General features: G+C 38.4%; 1 protein-coding gene across 2 annotated transcripts in view; it reads right to left on the reverse strand.

Annotated features, from left to right (window-relative positions):
- Window positions 1-8,130: 8,130 nt before the first annotated feature.
- Window positions 8,131-24,610, reverse strand: part of oclnb (occludin b) — a 30,371-nt gene continuing 13,891 nt past the window's right edge. For both annotated transcript variants that reach the window (XM_088419879.1, XM_088419871.1), the window contains 6 exons: window positions 20,718-20,876; window positions 18,405-18,520; window positions 13,847-13,951; window positions 13,515-13,686; window positions 8,745-8,786; window positions 8,131-8,656 (listed from right to left, as the gene is read on the reverse strand). In XM_088419879.1, coding sequence (XP_088276005.1) covers window positions 8,558-8,656; window positions 8,745-8,786; window positions 13,515-13,686; window positions 13,847-13,951; window positions 18,405-18,520; window positions 20,718-20,876 — 693 coding nt within the window. In that variant the 3' untranslated portion in view covers window positions 8,131-8,557. The remainder of the gene's footprint in view (window positions 8,657-8,744; window positions 8,787-13,514; window positions 13,687-13,846; window positions 13,952-18,404; window positions 18,521-20,717; window positions 20,877-24,610) is intronic.

Here is a 24,610-nt window from a genome sequence, read left to right on the forward strand (position 1 = left end):
TGTAGTCGTCAACAATCGAATTCCTACTTTACTAACATTGCGAAGAGGTTTTAATTACTCAAAATACAGAGCAAGCCCCAGCCATAAAAATCTTGTTGGTATTAGTACTACCAACACGAGGACTCAGAATAGTCTGGGAAAAATGTCCCAGTTTAAATTCGGCTTTATAAATATTAGGTCACTCCCTTCAAAAGCCCTTCTTCTAAACGATCTTATTACAGATCAAAATCTTAACGTGCTTGGTCTCTGCGAAACCTGGCTAAAACCAAATGAATTCCTACCATTAAATGAGGCCTCACCCGCAAACTTTGTGGGCTCACATGTTGCCCGTCCTTGTAAAAAAGGGGGGGGGGTGTCGCCCTAATTTCAGAATCTGATTTTAGGCTTAGCACGAGCACGAGTCACACTTTCAAGACATTTGAGGCTCTCGTTATGCGATCGAGCTCCTCACCACCATTCTGTGTGGTAGTTATTTACCGTCCTCCTGGCCCATACTCTGGATTCTTAGATGAATTCCCTGAACTTATGGCTGACTTAATAACTCACACAGATAATATATTAATTATGGGTGACTTCAATATTCATATGAACTCCCCACTAGAGCCACTTACTGTAGCTTTTCAAGCAATAATCGATGCATTTGGTTTTACACAAATAATAAAAGCAGCAACACACCAGAATGGTAATATCTTAGACTTAGTGCTAACCCATGGCCTAACTGCCTCAAACGTCACAATTCGGCCGCATTCTAACGTTATGTCTGATCATTATCTTATAACATTTGAAGTCCTAGCTCAGTGTGGTCTTGTTGTCCACAACCAAGGCTTTAAGAGCCGTGATATTAATTCTTTAACCACTGCTGTACTTTCTGAATTACTGCCTTCCGCAACAGCTGCCTTTCCGTCTTTCACTGGCTCAGTCGATAAGCTCACGAATGATTTTAATTCGGTTCTTTTAAATTCCCTTAACTCTATTGCGCCGCTGAAACTTAAAACTCGTCCGAAGCGGCACACTCCGTGGTTTACAGAGGAAACGCGTATGTGTAAATTGTTAAGTAGACAACTTGAGCGTAAATGGCGAACAACTAAACTCGAGGTTTTCCGTCAGGCCTGGTGCGATAGCTTGCTGAAATAAAAAGAGGCTCTTAGGTAAGCAAAAACCAATCACTTTTCCAAAATGATTAGTCTTAATAAAAACAACCCAAAGTATTTATTTGAGACGGTAGCGCAGCTAACACAGCAGCAGCAGGTTAATCATAATTCTCTCCATTCAGCACACGATTTCATGCAATTCTTTACTCAGCGGATTCAGCTAATAAGGGAAGAAATAAAAAAGGCAGCGTCGCTCACCACCTCGACTATGAGTGTTGATGCTAGTTCGGACAATCAGGTTCATGAAAGTCTGGCTACCCTGTCCCAGTTTGATTTAGTATCCCTGGAGTGTCTTACACAACTAGTTAATGCAGCAAAGCCGACGTCCTGCATGCTCGACCCGCTTCCAGGCAAACTCGTCAAAGATTTATTCCCGGTCTTAGGGTCATCTGTCTTGAATATTATCAACCTGTCACTCTCCTCTGGCATTGTACCTGAGACTTTTAAGACGGCTGTCATTCAACCATTACTTAAGAAACCTCACCTAGATCCTGAAGATCTCTCTAACTATAGGCCAGTGTCATACCTTCCGTTTATCACCAAAATTCTTGAGAAAGTTGTAACACAACAGCTTAGCGATTTTATGATAGACAACAATAGATTTGAACTCCTTCAGTCAGGTTTTAGGGCCAACCACTCAACTGAGACAGCCCTAGTAAAAGTGACGAATGATCTTCTATTAGCCTTGGATTCCAACGTCTCATCAGTATTGTTACTGCTTGATCTTAGTGCCGCATTTGACACTATTGATCATCATATTCTCATAGAACGTCTTAGATCATGTGTTGGTATCTCGGGATCAGCACTTTCTTGGTTCAGCTCTTACATCCTGGGAAGGACGCATAGTGTTTCTTATGGTGATGCGATCTCTGAGTCTTTCTCCGTCTCATGTGGTGTCCCGCAGGGGTCAGTACTTGGTCCCTTACTGTTCAACATCTACATGATTCCTCTCAGCGATATTATACGCAAACATGCTATTAGTTTTCATTGCTATGCTGATGATACCCAACTCTATATGCCCTTAGAAATAACGGATCCGTGCAAGTGCAGTAAACTGGAGGCTTGCCTTGCCGAGATTAAACAATGGATGTCTTCCAATTTTCTGCTTCTCAACCCTAATAAAACTGAGATGTTATTTATTGGCCCTGCTCATCATCAGCACTTGCTTAAGAATACCACGCTGAACCTAGAAAACTGTATTATTTCCCAAAGTAGTTCTGCAAAAAATCTCGGCGTGATATTTGACTCCACGCTCTCCTTTCGAACACATATTAATAACATGACAAGAACGGCGTTTTTTCACCTCCGCAATATAGCTAAAATTCGCCCTATTCTTTCTCTTAGCGATGCAGAAACATTAATTCATGCATTTGTTACGTCGCGCCTAGACTATTGCAACATTTTGTTTTCTGGACTTCCCATGTCCTACATTAAAATCCTGCAGTGTGTACAGAATGCAGCAGCGAGACTATTGACAAGGATGAGAAAGTTTGATCATATTACTCCGATTCTAGCTGACCTGCATTGGCTTCCAATACACGTGAGATGTGATTTTAAGGTGCTGTTAATTACTTATAAAATTCTACACGGTTTAGCTCCTTCCTATCTCGTCGACTTAGTATCACCTTATGTTCCACCCCGACAACTTCGATCGCAAAATGCCGGTTTGCTATCGACCCCACGGGCTAAAAAGAAGTCTGTGGGATCAAGGGCATTTTCCATTCGCGCGCCGGTACTATGGAATGCCCTACCTATGGAAGTTCGCGCAGCCACCTCAGTAGAAATCTTTAAATCCCGACTAAAAACACATTTATATTCAAAAGCATTTAGTTAATTTAGCCTGTCTGTAGCCTTCTTCTTTTTTCTTTTTTCCTGCCCCCCTCTTCCGGCTGCGAGAGGGGGCTAGCTAGATGGTGAGGGTTGACTTGACCGCCTCCATTGGGTCCTGCGTTGGTCGACCATCACGGGTTAGGAGTTCGGCCGTCTGCAGTCCACCTGGCTGGAATGTGGGATGGTTCCTGCCCAATGGCCTTGCCTGCTGTCAAGACATCACTGCAATATATAGTACAATATGTTTTCTGTAATTTATGTTGTTTCTGTGTCTGGTACATGCAGCATCCACTTCAACCTGTGGGCCTTGAAGGGGGCTCCTCCCACCTGTGGTCCCTTCTGGAGGTTTCTGATTTTCCCCAAATTTGGGGTTTTTGAGTTTTTCCTTCCCCTTCTGGAAGCTTTGACAGCGGATGCTGTTGTGTACCCTATACTGAAAAGATGTCTCTGTACGACCTCTTTTCATTCTGTGAAGCCCTTTGAGACTTCGGTGATTTAGGGCTATATAAATAAAATTTGATTGATTGATTGATTGATTGATTGTGGGAAAATTTAGAATTCTGGTAAGAGGTAAATGTATACACCAAAGAATTGGTCGGGATGGATAGAATCAATTAAAGTTGGAACCGTGGGAATCGGATGAAGAATGGCAAAGACAGAAGGTTACAATGTTTTGGCAAGAACAGTTAACTGAGGAATTATGGGTAAAAAATGGGGAAAACTTGAAATGTTTGGTGCAAGGGTGTTCTTGGCAATCTAACCCATAATGGGAAACACCTAAAGTTGGAACGATGAGTATAGGTCGGACGCAAATGGAGATATCACAAGAGGAAACATAAAAAATCTGATTTTTCGCGAGTTTTAGGGGGCTATTACTTATGCAAAACAGATGCATTGTGGGTAAATGACACTCTGAGGTCATAGGCAGGGTCAAGATGAACAGTTAAATGCTACATTGACCAGAATCGGACAAACACCTGTCGTCATTAAAGTGAAAAAAAACTGTTTTTTAACTTTATAAAATATCACAAAATTTCAAAAAGTGAGAAAAAAGTACACTTAAAGTTCAAATTCTGAATTTTGGGAGGTTATATTTAATAGTTTGGATGTTCAACATTTGGAGAGAGTCGCTTTTATTGTTCTGAGTTAACCAAGATGGCCGCCATCCTGGGTGGAAGTTGGGCTGAGCGCTCATGAGATGTCTGATCAGATATCCAAGATGGCCGCCCCTCAGGGCTGATGGGAAATGGAGTCTCAGTGTATGCTGGCAAGTATCCAAGATGGACACCTGACAACCCCATGGGAAATGGAGTACTTTGTCTACCTCAACAGTAGTCCATGAAGCCCAAACGGCAACACAATGAATGACCTCATTGAAAATGAATTGGTTCATTAAAGGTACAGTATGTGGAATTGTGGGTAAATTTAGAATTCTGGTAATAGGTAAATGAATACACTAATGAATTGGCAGGGATGAATGGAATCAATTGAAGTTGGAACGGTGGGAATCGGAGCAGGAATGGCCGAGATAGAACGTTACAAAGTTTTGTTGAATAAAATGGGAATGAGGAATTATGGGTAATATTTTTAATATATTTATGAAATACTGGAATGTGTTATAATGTGTAATGATGACAATGTGAAATGCATTAGCTGAATGATTTGAATGTGGTATTGGGAAGCTTCAAATAAGAAATGTTAAATCGGCCATTGGAAATGAATTATGAATTGTAATAGGTGAAAAATATGGAATTATGGGAAAATATGAATAATTATGAACTCTAGGAATGATGGGAATGAGCCATAAGGCAGAATGAATGAGTTAAATGTTATGAATATGAAAAAGGAAAGCTCAAAATGTGAAGTGTTGAATCTCCCATTGGGAATGAATGGGAAGCCCTCCCATTGGAAATGAATTATGGATATTTAAAGATGGAAAAATATGGAATTATGGGAAAATATTGAAATGTATTAATTACTGGAATGACGGGAAGGATCCCTAAGACGAGATGTATGAGTTAAATATTGAAAATATGAAAAGGGAAAGCTGTAATAATGAAACGAAAAATGACCCAATGTAAGTCAATGGAACTTTTTGGGGTGGAAAACCGGGAATTCTGAGAAAACTGTGAATATTTGGAATGTGAAAAATGGAAACCCCTCATTCCCGAATAAGTGGAATAATATGAAAGTGGAACGGGGTGAATTAAATAAACTGGGAATGAGTTGAAAGGTGCCGAAAAACCAAAAATTATGAATTCTACAAAGTTGAAAAACTGAGAAACTGAAAAAAAACCGAATGTTTGAATCATAAAAAAGTGTGGATGATCCGAAGTAAAAGCAGAAGAAAAAATACAAAGTTTTTCAACTTTGTATTATTCACATTTCTTCACTGATTCACATCAATCCACAATCCACCTCATTCAAATGATTAGCTCATTATCAGGAGTTTAAAAATGATCCCTAATCAAACTTTTTTAGTTTTTTTTTACTGCTTTAAATATGAATAATACAAAATTGAAAAACTGAAAAAAACTGAATGTATGAATCAAGCTGAGTTAACCAAGCCAGATGCTGTACTAGGTGGAAGCAGTAGTGAGAGGTAATGAGATGGCTGATAAAATATCCAAGATGGCCGCCCATGAGGGCAGATGGGAGTTGGAGTCTTCAGTGGTCTAAGATGGCCGCCCAATGGCATCATGGGAAATGGTGTACTTTGTGTAACTAAACTATAGGTGTCAAACTCCAGTCCTCGAGGGCTTGTATCCTGCATGTTTTTGAATCACACCATTCACTTAACATTAGGCCATTTTTCACGGTAGAAAAACTTGAATTGTAGCTGAAAGTTGAACTGTGGTATAATGTTAATGTGAAGAAATATGAATAATACAAAGTTGAAAAATTGAAAAAAGTTGAACTGTGGAATGATGTGAATGTGTGAAAAAATATGAATAACACAAAGTTGAAAACTGAAAAAAAAACAAATGTTTGAATCATAAAAAAGTGGGGATGATCCGAAGTAAAAGCAGAAGAGAAAAAACAACTGGAAACGTGAAACGCGATTTGCCCGAACCGGGGCACGGACATGTTGAAGATGACAACTCTACCACTGGGCCACGGGGGGGCGGTGTCAGACCACACTGTGAAAGCTTTAAATAAAGAGAATGACGTATGTTTGAACGTGAATCTGTGAAGAACTACGAATAATACAAAGTTAAAAAACTGAAAAAAGTTCAACTGTGGAATGAAAAGTAAGATGAAATGAAAGTAAGAACAGTTTGAAAAGGCTAAATTCTTTAAATATGAACAGTATAAAAAAATGTGAATTGTAGGAAAACGATGTATAGTTGAACCTTGCAAAATACAAAAGCACTTCACGTGAATATGTGGAATGATATGAAGTTTGAACGGCATGCATTGGATGAACTGGGAAGGAGTTGAAACCAAAAGAAAACACGGAATTAACTGAAAAAAAACACTGAATGTGTGAAAAGACATAGAGGGGATCGAACGCACAAACTTGAAGTGATAAGACGTCAATGGAACGTCTGAGCCACAGTGACACGGGAAATGACGAAACCGTGAACGGTTTAAAAGAAAGTAGGAAGAACGCTCCAATCACTTAACATTAGGCCATTTTTACGGCACAAAAACTTAAATTGTAGGAAAACGATGAAAAGTTGAAACTTGAAAAATAGACCCGCATTAAACATGAATATGTGGAATGATATGAAGTTTGAACGGAATGAAATGGATGAACTGGGAAAGAGTTAAAACGAACCTAAAAAACGGTCGGAATAATAAAAATAATAAATAATAATAATAAAGGTGGAGAAAAACATAAGTGTGAAGGTTTCACCTTCACACAATAACTAGAAAATGTGCAATTTCTGAAGAAATTGCGTGTGAAGGTGAAACCGTTGACGGTTTGGGAGTTGAAAAGTGGAATTACGTGGAACGACTGAAAGGTATGAATCTGTGAAGAAATATGAATACAAAGTTGAAAAAGTGAAAAAATGTTGAACTGTGGAATTTGAAGATGAATGAAAAACTGAAAAAAGTTGAACTGTAGAATGATGTGAATCTGTGAAAAATTATGAATTCTACAAAGTTGAAAAACTGAGAAACTGAAAAAAAAACGAATGTTTGAATCATGAAAAAGTGTGGATGATCCGAAGTAAAAGCAGAAGAGAAAATACAAAGTTTTTCAACTTTGTATTATTCACATTTCTTCACTGATTCACATCAATCCACAATCCACCTCATTCAAATGATTAGCTTATTATCAGGAGTTTAAAAATGATCCCTAATCAAACTTTTTTAGTTTTTTTTTTACTGCTTTAAATATGAATAATACAAAATTGAAAAACTGAAAAAAACTGAATGTATGAATCAAGCTGAGTTAACCAAGCCAGATGCTGTACTAGGTGGAAGCAGTAGTGAGAGGTAATGAGATGGCTGATAAAATATCCAAGATGGCCGCCCATGAGGGCAGATGGGAGTTGGAGTCTTCAGTGGTCTAAGATGGCCGCCCAATGGCATCATGGGAAATGGTGTACTTTGTGTAACTAAACTATAGGTGTCAAACTCCAGTCCTCGAGGGCTTGTATCCTGCATGTTTTTGAATCACACCATTCACTTAACATTAGGCCATTTTTCACGGTAGAAAAACTTGAATTGTAGCTGAAAGTTGAACTGCGGTATAATGTTAATGTGAAGAAATATGAATAATACAAAGTTGAAAAATTGAAAAAAGTTGAACTGTGGAATGATGTGAATGTGTGAAAAAATATGAATAACACAAAGTTGAAAACTGAAAAAAAAAACAAATGTTTGAATCATAAAAAAGTGGGGATGATCCGAAGTAAAAGCAGAAGAGAAAAAACAACTGTAAACATGAAATGCGATTTTCCCGAACCGGGGCTCGAACCAGATGATGCCATCGGGCAGTTGGATATTCCTGAAAGGTGCACATCGGGGGAGTTTAGAAGTGGGTATACGCTATGCTTACTCTAAATTAAGTGGGTATACCCTCCACTATACCACTTTCCAGGAGTATCCAATACAATAAACGAGTAAGTAACAAACATTAAGTTTAGAGGTATGTATTTTGATTAAATATCCAAATGTGTGACAAAGAACACAAGACCTATAGTGACATTTTATTTCAGTTACACTGAAAATTAGAATCAAAAAGCAATGTACAAATGTAAATCAAAAACTGGTCAATGATTTTAAATGCTTTAATGAGTACACTATTTGCCATATTTAAAGTGTTTTTTTTTAACAAAAGATATCTAAAATGCTTTAAAGGAAAGGTATTATTCCTTCATTTCGACTTGAAATAAAATAAGCCTATAATTTATGTACTCTACATATGAAAAAGTTGCATGTTATTACTCTTCATAGTTGATGAATTAAAAAAAGGCAAGAAATGCCCTGCAAATCCCCAATATTAATTCTAAAGTATATATTTAAAAGAAAAAAAATGTACAGGCTTGTGATTAGTCATGAAAAAATTAAAAATGATTTGAGAGGTGCTTCTGTTTTGCGCCTTTGCCCGCATAAGGCAAAATTCAAGGTCGATGATCATAGTCACTTATCATCCTTTTGATGTGGGACAGCTTGAACCTGAGATATTTGCAGCGGCTCCTATTGATCTGGTAATTGTGAGACTAAAATGAAAAGAAAGGCAAAACAAAATCTGAAACATTGTCAAGTTAAACACAAAAAGGGCACACATGACACTTGACAATGACATACTTGCTTCAGATTTTTCAGTTTGGTGTACTGTTCCATGGCATCCTGAAAATGAAAACAAAAAAATTAACAAATTAAACAGGTAACAACAGTAATAATAAGCAGACTGGGGTAGATCATGACGATTCTTTGCAAATCATTCGATTAAAGCAAAAATCATTGTCAGTTCAACCAATTTGAATCAAAATTCGTTTCTGAATCGATTGTGGACCCAAAAATCTGAATCGTATGCGAGTGAAGTTGCATTTTTTTTTTCCTCTGGAATTTTTAACCACTGGTTGGCACGATGGAAGACTGGATAGCATGTCCGCCTCACATGCGGAGATCGACGGGATAAACAGACACACCATCATCAACGCTGTATCCAGTGGCAAATATTCCAGGGCACGAAACCTCTCCGTGCCTGCTCTTCTCGTTGAGAAAATGTCCATCAATAGTCAAGAGCCCAGCTGAACAATTCCATGGTTGGATTTTGGAAGAAGACTATTGCATGAAGCTAAAATAATAATAGCAGACAGCACAAAGCAGGAAGATATAGAGTTGGAGTCTAGCAGAGCAAAAATAAAAATCATCCACCTCTGCCGAGAGCTGAACAGAAAAATCAGCACAGAATTCTTAAAGGCTCTGGATGTTGTGGGGCTGTCCTGATCGACACACCTACAATTTTGCGTGGACATAAAGAGCTGTGCCTCCAGGTGGGAGACTGGGGTGGTGTTCTCTTTTTTTTTAAAGTAAGTGCAAGAGGGTGTTTCAACTATAAAAGGATCGCACTACTCAGCCTCCAGGGGGTATATTCAGCGGTGCTGGAAAGGAGCATTGTTCCAAAAGGAGTCGAACCTCAGATTCAGAGTTAGAGTAGCAATTTGGTTTTCGTCCCGGCCATGGAACAGTGGATCAATTCTAGACCCTCAGAAGGATACTCATGGTTGCATATAAGATCACCTCATCATTCTACATGTATTTTGTTGATTTGGCGGAGGCACCTTCTCATGGTGTGGAAACACACATCTCAGCTGCATGCTATAGACTGGAGCAGCATCAATTGAGTGGAGAGAGGGCAAGACAGAACAGGACAGTTGTTTTCCAACTTTGTTCCCAACATACTCATTTTCTTTTATGGGCTAAATCTAAATGCAAAGTTCATGTACACTAGTTGGGCATGGTAGTGTTGAAAACGACCAAAACCATTCAATCAAAACAAAGTGCAGCTGACAGAGTATGAGTCATTTAACTAGACCTTGCACGATCAGGATTTTTGGGGTCGATCACAGATCAAAAAGTTTAAAAATAAACAATGGAAAACCTGATCAATAATCTAGTCACAAGGTGGGGCAATATGGCTAGATAATAGTGTTTATTTACTGCGTATATTAGTATACTGTTTATAGAGATTCAAGAAAAATGTGTTTATACTGTACAGTTGCTACACCAAATATTTATATAACTACTATAAAATGGACACTTGAGTAAATGAAAGCTGTAATGTTGCCACTTAAAACCCTCATACAACATAATAATTTCAGAACATATCTATATCATTCATTGGTCAGTGCAAATTAAGTCGATCATTGATTTTGCATGAAATGCCAAATATCGTTTGATCAAGCAATCAAAGACGTGAACATGTTCCTTTGAACTAACATGTAAATTAGACAAACTTATGCAAAATTGTGACCTACAAAACTGCATGGTTATAGCAAGCGCAAAGCCAGGGGCATCATCAGGTTTTAGAGTTTAAGGTTGGTACTATGAATAACTATTAATTGAATGTGAATGAAATAAAATAACAAAAACATTAAAAATGAAACAAAGAAAGAAAATGCTATCTCTGACCAAAACAAACGGCGGTCACAATCGATTGGTGTTTTCAATATGTCCTGAATTTTCTTCCTTTCCCTCTTTATTTTGGAGCTGTCTTTGGTCCCTTCATACTGAGATGTACCGCGGACCCACTCCGGTGTTCCCAAAAGTTTTTTTTAAAAGCACCGCAGCACATTGAGGAGCTCTCTTTATCTTCGAGCTAAGATGTATAATACTATATATCCACTCAGGTGTCCCAAGAAGTTTTTAAAAGCACCTTAGTGCATGTGTCCAGCTGTGCTTTGGTGTCTCGAAATCGATGCTTTGCAAACTTAAGGCATTACCAGCAGAACCCGTGACATGTTAGCTAATAGCTACACACTGCCTTGAGCAAATATGTTACATGTTTTGCAAAATCCTTTGATTTCTTTGTGACATCGTAACAGAACCAATCGAGAAAAAAAAACAAAACACTATTTCCAGCAGATAGGGTAGGGTTGGAGTTTAGTTGGACTTTGTTTGCATTCGGTCGGTGGAGAGTGGGGTAAAGCTCAGAGGGATGGAGGCCGAGCCTCCACGTGCTGCATCCGCCGTGAGCGCTTCTTGACTGCGAGAAGAGCTGCCCGAAGCTTGACTTAGGCAAATTATGAATAAAAAAATTAAAAAAACTACATATGTATGGATAGATTTGATGCCACCGAACAATTTGAGTCGAAAGAAAAATCAATATTCATAAATAGCTTAGTTATTACGCAGTTACAAAATTTGGAAAAAAATGACGTGTAACTTTTCCACTATAACTGCAAATACCAACAACATGTGCATTCATTAAAAAAATATACTGTTATGAGTTCTTTTCTTATTCAAAGCTCTAATGTGTCATATGGAATTTTCAAGTAGAGAAATATATATATATATATATATATATATATATATATATATATATATATATATATATATATATATATATATATATATATATATATATATATACCCTTCTTTTTTTCATTTTTTTTTCAAATTTCAAAGGTTGTAATCGGCCCAAAGCCAACGTCGAGTAGTTTGGTTGCTGAGCATTGCACCCGCCTTATTGCAGTAAGCATCCACTCACGTCATGTTCAACGTGAGGCCTTTAGATGGCGATTTTATGACTCAATTGGCTATTACAGCTGTCTATTTAACATGGGCCGTTCACATATCCATCTGCACTTGCGCAGAAGCCCCAACTGTTGAAGCGAATACTCTAGCGCCTCCGGGAGCAGGCAGATTACATACAGGCTGTCAACACAAGTTAGCTGAATTCTAATCTGCTAAAAACTCTAACTTAAAACAACACTTGAAGGAGCGTAACCAAAGACATAATATGAAATGAAAAGAACAGAATATGGAGAATAAGTTTATAAATTCAAAAATATTAATACAAACCAGATTCAGTTGAAGTTGGGAAATTGTGTAAAATGTAAATGAAACAAAATACAACAATGTGAAAATCCTTCTCAACCCACATTCAATTGAATACACTACAAAGACAACATATTTAATGTTCAAACTGATAAACTTAATTGTTTTTGCCAAATAATAATTAACTTTGAATTCCATGGCTGCAATAGGTCCAGTAGAAGTTGGGAAAGGTGGCAAAAAAACTGACAAAACTGAGAAAAACTCCTCAAACACCTATTTGGAACACCCCACATGTGGGTCAGGCTAATTGGGAACAGATTGGTACCATGATTGGGTATAAAAGGAGCCTCCGCAAACATGCTCAGTCATTCACAAGCAAGGATGAGACGAGGTTCACCATTTTGTCCACAACTGCATGAGAAAATAGTTGAACAGTTTAAGAACAACTTTTTTCAAGGCAAAATTGCAATAAATTTAGGGATTTTAAGATCTATGGTCCATAATATCATCAAAAGGTTCAGGGAATCTGGTCAAATCACTGCACGTAAGCGCCACGACCGGAAACCGAGACTGATTGACCGTGACCTTCCATCCCTCAGACAACACTGCCTTAAAAACCGACATTAGTGTGTAAAGGATATAACCAAATGGGCTCAGGAAAACTTCAGAAAACCACTGTCAGTAAATACAGTTCGTCACTACATCAGTAAGGGTTAAAACTACCAAGCAAAGCAAAAGCCGTATGTGAACAACATCCAGAAATGCCGCCGGGTTCTCTGGGCCCGAGCTCATGTAAAATGGACTCATACACAATGGAAACGTTTTTTGTGGTCTAATGAGTACACTTTTCAAATTGTTTTTCGAAACACTGCACATCGTGTCCTCCGGACCAAAGAGGAAGCGGACCATACGGACTGTTATCAATGCAAAGTTCAAAGGCATACCTTTGAAGGCAAAGTTCAAAGTTCAAAGGCATACCATCTGTGATGGTATGGGGGTGCATTAGTTCCCATGGCATGGGTGACTTACAATCCTGTGAATATAACATAAATGCTGAAAAGTACATACAGATTTTGGAGCAACATATGCTGCCATCCAAGTGACGTCTTTTTCATGGACGCCGCTGCTTATTTGAGCAAGAGAATGCCAAGCCACATTCTGCATGTGTTACAACAGTGTGTCTTCGAAGTAAAAGAGTCCAGGTACTCCCCTGGCCTGCTTGCAATCCAGATCTGTCCCCCATTGAAAATGTGTGGCGCATTATGAAGCGTAAAATACAACAGAGAAGACCCCGGACGATTGAATGATGTCAGGTTATATTAGGCCAGCAGAGAAGACCTTGCTGGCCCTTACGGCTCACCACTGATGTAAGGTATAATTGATTTCACTTTGTTTTAGACCAAAAATACTGAAATGATACACCCGAAAAATAGATAAAATTTGATGTATAAAATATTTTCTTCAAAAACTGTGAGGACATAATCTATCTTGAAAAATATAGCAGAGTCCAGATTGATTTAGTTCTTGTTCAGAAAACTTAAAATGGTTGGCGTAGCCTTTCTTTAGCCTTACCAGAAACTGAGGGCTGCCATCTGGATGTTTGGCCAGTTCTCGATCCAGAACAGCAAGGTTCTGGTTTATATCCTCAAACTCAACTTGAATTCTCTTGTACTCATTGTAATCCCGCCCAAATTCTTGTTTGTAGGCCATACGTTCCTCCTCATCGACTATGGAAGGAAACAATCTACAGAGGAAGGGAAGCTGCATGTAATGCAAATGCAAAGTAAACTCGGAACACCAAGAGTAAGCTCTTATCAGTGTCCTTACTGGCAATGGTAATGAATCAAACACAACTCTACATTTGTATTAGCAAGCCAATCAAAAATATTGTCTTATCTACTTACTTGCTTAAGTTTTCCTCCTCAAGGCCATCACCTGAATCTGGACCAGTGTCATAATCGTTTAGTCTTGCCTTTGGGTCATCCACAAAGCTAGAGTTATCAGAATTCCTGCAAACAAATTTCAGCTGTATGACCAGTCCTAAAATCCAATCGCAGGGGACACAGAGATAAATGACCATTCATACTCACAAACACACTTAAGGGCAATTTGGACCATTTTCCATCTATTGCATTAAGATAGAGGCGGTTATGATAACATTGCGTTTTGTTTTTTTTGCATGAACTTTTAATTGAATTGAATTTGTTTAATCTCGGGGGAAAAAACAGCACAGCTTCCAATACATACATAATGATGTAATGACGCTGTGAATTTTTTTCTTTTAGGATTATAGTGAAAGTAATGTTGTTTATACAGTACAGTGGGCCCCCGTTACGAACTTAATCCATTCAGCGGCTATGCTCGTAACTCAAATTGCTCATATGACGGACAATCCAAACCTATCTTAATTAGTGAATGCGTGCAAAAACCTGAGGTAAAAACTTCGAATTTATACACATATTAAAAATTAGTAACATAATCTACTGTACAGTTAAATTAAATAACATAAATATACAAAGGAAAAATGACATTTACCTTTGGGGCGACGTGACTTGAGCTGGGTGGAGGCGGAGGGGAAGAGAGACGAACTTGCAGAATTTATTTATTTTCTTAAACTAGAACTTTTCTTAAACGAGAACATATCACCGGCGATTTCCTTCTCTTTAATCCATAACAGAAGAAGCCTCTCCATTTTGTTGCTGACCGAGGTCCGTCCCCTGGCAAGGAAAGTCTTGCCCTTAGAAGATTTCCGAGTGGTTACGGCGATACTCACGAGCGAGGTTAACTATGCGTGCGCCTCCTTCATATTTTTTTATTATCTCCTGCTTTGTTTCTATTGTCATCATCCTCTTACTTCTTCCTTTACCGCCACTAGCAATTTTAGAAGCCATGTCTAACAGATAAAGTTTGCAAAGTCTTCACAACACACCGACCACCTGTGCCATCAAGCTAGATGAAGGCGTTCGGCCAATAGCATATCGGCATTTCTGTGATTGACGTGACGCCCGCTAATAGCATATCCGCATCTCCGTGACTGAGACCGGGACTGTGACCTTAATCGACCAATAGCATATCGGCATCTCCGTGACTGACACCATGACTGAGACCGTGACTGTGACCTTATAAGACCAATAGCATATCGGCGTTTTCGTGTCATGCGAGAACAGTTGATTTTGTTGATGCAGCAAAGCGAAAATAAATAGCACGGACACATTGACATCGGCATGTTGGGGCATGTTTGATTGTTCGTAAGTCGAAAGGTTTGTGCATAAGAAAAATCGCCGCGGTCCACGTTCGTAAGACGAAAAGTTCGGAAAAGAGGGAGTTCGTAAAGAAATTCTGCGGGTTGGTCTCTCCGCCTCCACCCAGCTCAAGTCACGTCGCCCCAAAGGTAAATGTCATTTTTCCTTTGTATATTTATGTTATTTAACTGTACAGTAGATTAGGTTACTAATTTTTAATATGTGTATAAAGTCGTAATGTTTTTACCTAAGGTTTTTGCACGCGTTGCACGAATTCACTAATTAACATAGGTTTGCCAGTCATACGAGCAATTCGAGTTACGGATTCGAGAACGGATTATATATATATATATATATATATATATATATATATATATATATATATATATATATATATATATATATATATATATATATATATATATATATATATATATATATAATCCGTATAAATAACACAGTTCCATGTACACATTATTTTATTGATATATTGAATTTGAAAAATATGAATTTCCTTCAATATATATATATATATATATATATATATATATATATATATATATATATATATATATATATATATATATATATTGAAGGAAATTCATATTTTTCAAATTCAATATATCAATAAAATAATGTGTACATGGAACTGTGTTATTCTAATAAAGATTGAGACGACATAATGTCAGTATAAAGCAGATATGGTCCTGGCCCAGGGGAAATAAAGACAAGTCGGCACCTCCAAAAGGAACAGATGGCATCCCCTGACCAACATTCCACCATGGGCAAAAGGCTAGGTGTGGCCTTCAAGAGAAGATATCAGTCAGAGTTTTATGGTGCTCAGACTTCCTCCCGCTTCAAAGAATGGCCGGCAGAACAAAGACTTTTGAAGACACCATCCCCACGCAAACAGACCCCCACGCACGCACACACGCACACACCGACAGGCACGCACGCACGTGCACGCACACACACACACACACACACACACTTGCATTCCACAGTGGGACTAGATGCCCCAAAAGGGTATAAGAACTGAATGTTGAAGGTGAAAGGTTGCCATTTTCTGCTCCGACCTGTGGCAGGACTGGCCCGAGGCCTCGTGTACTTTCCCACTCTGTCTGGATTAAATCAATTGTTTCACTATGTTGTGGTATGGGCGATCTTTCAACAAAAACGAACACGCTAGGAACTAGTTTAAGGCAAGAAGCTTTTTCTAGATTCCTTCAGTATATATATATATATATATATATATATATATATATATATATATATATATATATATATATATATATATATATATATGCCCACTAGAGGTGAGAGGAATGGTAATTAGTGATGCTTCCCATAGCCGTTGAAAACCCGAATATATTGTGCAACCAAGTTGTTTTTCACTAACTTGTTTTTGGTCAGGGCGTTTTGACCATGTTACTATCTTGTTTTCATACCAAAGAAGAACATTGTTGTGGGAGGTTGACAGTTATTATTGTATAAGATGTTTTCATCAAAGGAGAACATTATTGAATAAGATGCTTTTCAGAGCCTGAAGGACACACTTAAGTGTCAATAGCAAATCGGGAAACAGGTGTTGCGGCGCCAGGGCGGACGGGTAGGCCACCTGCCCTTCCTCGCGCAACTGAAAAGTACAAAAGAGAAATGCAGAGTACAAACAGGTAGAGTCTGCTGCGGGTTGCGTACGAACGGCCAGCTGGTTGACAAGCGGAGCTCTGCCTGGGTGTTGGCTCTCCACCTTCTCGGCATAGGTAAGAGGCTCATATGATGATTTCACGCAATGTCAATTGTATTTTGCGAACTTGCATTTGGTCAAAATAAATACGCCAGTTATTTGGGCTAAATAGCATTTGGGAAAGTTGGTCTTTTGTTGAGTGTCATCTTTGTCTCCTGAGCGCCGACCAGCACCGATCCTTTCAATAAAACAAGAGGTATATGTATATAATCAATATATATATATATATATATATATATATATATATATATATATATATATATATATATATATATATATATATATATATATATATATATATATATATATATATATATATCACTAGAGGTTAGCTGCTACGGTTAGCTAAAGGGGGCCCAAATAAGACACCCAAGCGCCACCAATCAATTGGGGTTCAGCACAACCCTCCCCCTCGAAAGTTCCAGCTGGACCCAGAAAGGCCCTAGTTGCTTGGAGGTACTTAGAATGACTCCAGGGTGTTGTGTTTTCTGCTTTTAAGTTGTGCTTTTTGTTTAGGCTGAATTCACAGTCCCCATGTCATAAAGGGTGTCTTTTTAGGCTGAGTTCACGGTCCATCACGAAGGCTTTATAACCAGCCGGTGCGGGAGAGATTTTTGCCGGGTTATTGCTTCACCACACTCCACGCACCCTTGCCATATCTCCTGCTTTCTCATCCTGCGTTCTTCTTTATTGAGAGACTTTGGGTTTGTACTTTGTTACTCTGAATTGATACTTTACCTTTTGGGACTGTTTTTGTTTCCAAGCCTGGCGTGGAACACTATCATTGACTATCCAATTCCTTGTGTGGTTGGCTGGGGTCCTGAAACCGCTCGAGTTTCATGGTTATTCGTAACACAGGGAACCACTTTACCTGAGTAAAACAGTTTGATGGAGAAACTGCACCATCTCAAATTTACCCAGGTAAATTGAAATTTTCTTCAAAAGTTCCTGCGGTGGAAATTGGTATGTTGTTGTTATTTTTGCTTACTTTTTTAATTGCTCTCCCAAACGTAAAAAAAACTTACTAGAGGGTTTAAGGTTACATTTAAATTCAGGTTAGGTAATTGCAGTGCTTCTCAAATAGTAGGGTGCGAGGTGATGCCAGGGGTAGCCGATGATGCCTAGCCTATGACCCCCAATGAAAAGGCTTTGTTTTTGTCATGTGATGTGTAACAATGTGTAACAGTTCTTGAAAGTTGAATTATACTTATTAGTTTTTCTTGTGTTAATCTTCAAAAGCATACAGGTTTAGGTATACTTACAGTATACAATTTTCATGGATAATATAATCTTATTTATAGTCAGAGCGTCAAGTGGGGGAGTGCGAAAAATGTTCTTTTTCCTAGTGGGGACTTGGCAAAATATAATTAATCAGAACTGGGTCATAGGCACGATTGCCAATTATCATTTTGAGAAAATATTGAAAATATTTGTATATTTTTACATGACTGCTGCTTATGATATGTGGCTTACCCTGGCATGTAAAGAGGCTTGTTTTGGTCCATTTGTTCCATATAGCCCTGAGGTGCCCCAACTTGATCGTTATAGTCGTTCAACAATGTTTCTGGTTCGCCTGACACATTTTTCACCTGTGGCAAGAGACAATGTCACAATTGTTTACACTTAAGTATTTTTCTCTCCGGAAGGAGGAAAAGTTGTGCAGCAAGTCAAACTTGTTCCATCTCTCACTGCATGCCTGAATAAAACTGCACAAATACGTCCAGGAGCCAAAGACAGCCACTACAGAAATGTGAATGTCAGCTTTGATGTCTTTCCTGGGTATGAAAACCCAACCAAGAAGGCTATTAGTATAGTATTTTCGTAGGTTTTGACTTTCATAGAACAATATGATTTCTGGAATTATCGGAGATTGTCATTTATACCCATACACACACTTACAACAATTCCCAAATGACCACACCCAGAAACTGCTCATGAAACACCACGCTTATCACTCTGTGGAAGCACAATGGTGTTACAGATCGCAAACATACATTTTGCAGACCTAAAAATATGATTAAAATACAAAAACAGGCCAAAAATGTAAACATTGGCCCTAAATACACAACAGAAAACCAGATAGGTGTTAGAACATAATAATTTATGATATTCTCAGATGATGTGCACTTGGACATCTTTTTTACGATCACCTAAAAATAAGGTTGTTTCTCCTATTTGCTTATATTTGTGTATTTATCTCACATTATCTTAATTCTTCTGCTGTCAAGCAATGAAACCTTTTCAACTAATTAATCAAACCATTCATCAGTGTTCAACCTCTATTTTCTACAAAACTTTTAACAGATAATTAACTCTAATAAAAATTCTTGAATCAATGTAGAAATCATCAAATAGAAAATATAATTGCATTCAAAAAATTTCTAAATGGACTCTGTTGTGTTTTCTTAAAGAAAGAAAAGTAAAAATTAATAAATTAATAGACAAATAAAAGGCCACTCTTTAAATATGACGTCAGCAGACGTCCTGATTAAACATCTTTGTCACCTGTGCCGCCAAGTCACGTCAACGGTCTTTCAACCCAGTGTGAGTCAACTGGTAACACATTTCTTTCTTTCCTTGTAATCTGGACCTTATTTGAATATTTTAATTGTATTTTCGGACTGTGAAACAACTTTACTTTAGCGTTCACGTTCGTGCTGTTACGTTTATTCGGTACGCGTAAGGATGCCGTAGTGACGTGCAACATTTGCTCGGTACACGCAAGGACGCCGTAGCGACATGTAAAAGCACCTTGATTGTTTAGTTTGATTTGATGTGGGACGCGCACTTTGATCGCTTCTTTGGTTTAGTTCTTCACTAATTTATCCCAAGTTTTGCCTGGCTGTCAAATTGCTCCCTACAGCGGCAAGCATTCTGAGAAATGTAGTCGATTATGTGACGCTACACAACCTTCCTTTTGGGTTGTCATCAGACCAATATATTAAGTACAACGTATTATTATTATTGTTGGTCTTATACATGTATGATATATTTAGCAATATATATGTTATACAAATGACAAATGTTTGGTTTGCAATTGTTTGAAAATGACCATATTTGACAGTGTTTAAATTGGTTAGGTTACTCCTCCTACTGTTGCTGCAGTTTCACCTGCCTCTTTTCATCCATTTTCATGTCACAACCTTGCTTCCGTGAGGAACTTCAAAACAAAAGGATTCCAAGGCTGTTCGGTTCATATAGTACAGGCATGTCCAACCCGGGTCCTCGAGGGCCACCTATCCTGCATGTTTTTGATGTTTCCGTCATCCAATGCAGCGGATTCAAATGATCAGGATTGTTGTCAGGCTTCCGCTGAGCTTGCTGATGACCTGATCATTTGAATCAGGTGTGGTAGGAGGACAGAAACCTCTAAAACTTGCCGGATAGGCGGCCCTCGAGGACTGGCTTTGGACATGCCTGATATAGTACTTGATATTTTATTTTGAAGCATTGTCTGGCTTTCTCACAATGTTTGGCTGTTTGGTGAAAATACAGTGGCTTGAAAGGAAGCAGATTCTCTGCATGCTTCAGTTTACTTCTGGGCCAGCAGGCTAAAGATAAAAGAAAACAGATCTCATCTCTTGGTGACTTCCAGGCAAGTGTCATTTTACTCTTCCCGGCCTGAAAGGAGAAGCGATAAGTATTGCAAGTCTAAGTAAGCTGAGCGAGTCACACTGAGTCTTTCATACGCCATGCCCAAGTGTTTGTTTTTGCTGTGTGGTTGACAGATTAAGATTTTTTTTTTTAATGTCATTTTGAACGTACCAAACAAAAATATGCACTCACCCACTCTCCAATGCTATGACCATCGTTGATAACCTTAACCTCCTCCCATAAAATGCGGTCTCTTCCCCAGCGCCTGATGCTGGAGCGTGTCTTAACAGCAAACACCAGAAGTATGATGAGGGCTATAAACACCAGGAAACCCAAAACGATTGCTATAGCCTGAAAAATCACAAGATCAACTCAGTGTTGAGCAAGATTTAAATGACAAACCAATGATTAAAATCTTGAATATTGTTAACTCCATGTATGGCAGGTCCTACAAAAACAACTGTAAACACAGTAAAAACATAGTTTACACAAGAGGTGCTCAATAGGTTGACGGTGGTCAAACAGTGGACCATCTAGATATTGTTGGTGTCCCGCATAACATCGCACTCCATAACAAACAGCTGAAAAAAAGTGTCAATTGAGAAAAAAAACAAAAATCAATCAAGAAAAAAAAAGTGACAATTGAGAAAAAAGTCATTGCTTGATTTTGTTATAATTGCCCTGAATTGACAATTTAACGTGATCTAAGAAGAACACTGTGTTGTTTGCATCAGAAGCTGCTCACTTTGTGAGCTAAAAATGATCTAGTTGACTTTGCATAGTCGTGTAACCTGTATAAACGCTGTAAAAAATAATTAACAGCTGTTGAAAGTTGAATTATACTGTACAATTATACAATTATACTATGCTTCTGAGAGGAACTTCAAAATAAACTAGAGCTGCAAGCAGCTATAAAGGGCCCTCGCAGACCTGTGCACGTTGGGGTATGAACAGGTCGGGGTATGAACAAGGACTGTGAACGATGAAAAAGTAGTTGTAGATGACTTCAGTGCAGGGCTCTTACCAAATATGTAAAATTTAGAGAAGGTGGGACAATGTGGGTGGAGTTACTGCAGCTTTTATTGTTCCAATTTTGTGACTTTCAATGCCATATAGGCCACACCCACTGTCGAAACATCGTACTGATTTGTGGAGGGCTTAAGGCATGGCCACTGGCGTTTCAGAAAACATTTACTCTGCTGTACTCAGCAGAGTACATAAAAACATTAAGAATTTGCTATTTTTTGCTGCCACTAGGTGGCGCTCGTACTATGATAAAAAATAGGCTTGTAGGTGTGTTTCACATTGGACTCCCATCCCATATATGAAGTTTTAAAAATATCAGATTGTCTAGGTCCAATTACAGCAACTTTTACTGTTTTCGCGAGACATCGGATTTTGAGTTGGGATAGAGGCCACGCCCTTTATTGAAAAGTCATAAAAGTTGAGAACCTTAATGTTCCAATGTGTCATAGCTTTTCTGACCATTTTTGAGTTCATTTAGTGAAACAGGCATTTCACAGTACATAAAAGTATAAAAAATGAGATTTTTGTCCGCCACTGGGTGGCGCTCTAAATGATTTGAAAGTTTATCACATAGCTGTATTATTGCATGACTTTTAAAGTCCCAGGAAAGTTTCAGATGGTTTGAAGGTGTCATAGCTGAGTTATTAAGATTTTTGTCACTCTTGTCGAAGGAATTATTAAACATAATTTGAAGCTCCGCCCCCATCTTATGTCAAGAGATCTTCACGATATTTGGACGATGTGTGCCCCTCAGTTGGATAATGATTCATGCCAAAGTTGAAGGTAATGGGGTGAATCGTTTAAGAGAAAAAGGCACTAGTTTGAGACCAGCTAATGTCTGAGAATGGGACAAAACTGCACATTAAAAAAATTCATAACAATTTTTCTGTACATCCTAGCATATCATTTCTATTGACTTTTTTGTAGGTCTTACAGTCCTTCATTTGCCTAAAAGGTTTCATAGCTGTAGGTCAAACCAAACAGGATTGACTGTAATCTTTCGACTAATGACATTTTTTGCAAACACTAGGTGGTGCTCGCTTTAAACTGGAATATATTTTTGTCTATGTTCAGGAGAATATTTTCATCCAATGTGTGAAATTGTGAGATCAGATCATCTGGGTCAAATTACAGCTAATTTTACTGGACAGATAAAGCTTCGGAATGAAAATGGTCGTAGAGGCCACGCCCATTATCGAAACTTCGTAAAATTTGGTGGAGGTTAGCAGGGCTGTCTACTCTAGAGGCTTTTCAAACTTAATTTCAGCGATATTACTTCAAAGGGCTCAGCTAAACACATAAAAATGTTTAAAAAATGCTATATTTTTGGCTGCCACTAGGTGGCGCTGGCACTCTAACAAAAAATACGTTGATAGGTGTATTCCGCATTGGAAACCCATCAAATATATGAAGTTTAGAAAAGATAAGACAATCTGGGACCAAACACAGCAACTTTGTTCGTTTTGGCGAGACATCAGACTGACATTTTTGTTTGCCACTAGATGGCCTTATAAGCAATTGAAGATTTTTTTAAACACTTGTGTTAAGGGCTTGAGTCTCCATGTGTCTGTGAAGTTTCAGATTTTTCCAATCTTGTAAAGCTGAGTTATAAAGGTTTGTTTCACATGTGGCAAAGTAATCATCAAAGGCATAAATATAAAGCCCCGCCCCCAACATATTTGTTGGCGGATCGTCACAAAAATTTGAACAATTGTGCCTCACAGTCAGATAAAACATCACAGCAAATTTGAAGTCGATCGGGTCAAGCGTTTGGGAGAAAAAAGGAGCAGTTCGGGACCTGCAAATGAGCAAAAACGGGCCAAAAGTGCACATTCAAAAATTCATAACTCTCTCTCTGTACATCTGAGCACATGGCTCGCGCTGACTTTTTTTGTAGGGCTCGATGTCCTACATAAGGCTACAAATTTTTGTCGCTCTAGGTCAAACGGGCCGGGAGTGAGAGGCTATTTTCCACTCATAAGGCCATTTTTGGGCCAATTACAGCCACTATTTTCGTTTTGGCGAGTCATCTGACTTTGAGGTGGCGTGCAGACTACGCCCATTATCAAAGTCGTAAAATTTTAAAAGCTTAATATTTCATGTCTTAATGATATTCTGATCAATTTTCACTTTTTTGTGCCCCTATGTCTAATTATATACCCCAGCAAATTTGAAGGCGATTGAGTAAAGCGTTTAGGAGAAACAAGGAGCAGTTTGGGACCTGCAAACATGCACAAATGGGCCAAAAATGCACATTCAAAAATTCATAACTCTTTTTCTGTACATCTGAGCACATGGCTCACACTGACTTTTTTTGTAGATCTCTAGGTCCTACATATGCCTAAAAATTTTCGTAGCTCTAGGTCAAACGGGCCGGGACCAGGTGCACTTTTTCAACCTTAGGTGGCGCTGCAGAGCCATTTTTTTTGCATTGTTTTGGGAAACACAAAAATATAAAATTTTTCACCGGGCCCGACAAATGTGCAAATTTTGGTGACTTTTCATGCATGTTTAGGCCCTCAAAAATGGAAAAGCGCTGCACAGTAAATAATAATAATAATAATAATAATAATAATAATCCGGAGAAAAACAAGAGGGCTCTCGCAGCGGTAGCTGCTCGGGCCCTAATTAGGCTGTTTGTGTCATACAAGCAGTTCTGGTAGTTTATTTGGAAGCATTAGCTGGCTTTCTCACGTTTGGGCATTTTACTATAATACAGTGGCTTGACAGGCAGCACATTTCTCAAGTATGTCTCATTGCACTTTTGGCTCAACAAATTACTGCATTTCTCTGTGTACAAGTCAACTTCATGCATAAGTCAACCCACCCTTTTTTACTTCAATTTGGGTGAATTTTACAAAAACGCAAGTATTAATCTTCTCCTGATTTAAGTGGTTAGACATATAACGGCTGTCCAATTAAAACACACTGTGTGTATTATTACAATGACGAAATTATGGTACTTTTATATGCATTTTCTCATCCTATATGAATAAAATACTGTGCAGTTATTGGGGAGGAGGGGGTTGGGTGGAAATGAGACAAGTGCAAGACAATGT

The sequence above is a fragment of the Hippichthys cyanospilos genome, chromosome 1 (assembly GCF_059441005.1).
Source record: "Hippichthys cyanospilos isolate Australia breed blue-spotted pipefish chromosome 1, RoL_Hcya_1.0, whole genome shotgun sequence".
Lineage (NCBI taxonomy): Eukaryota > Metazoa > Chordata > Actinopteri > Syngnathiformes > Syngnathidae > Hippichthys > Hippichthys cyanospilos.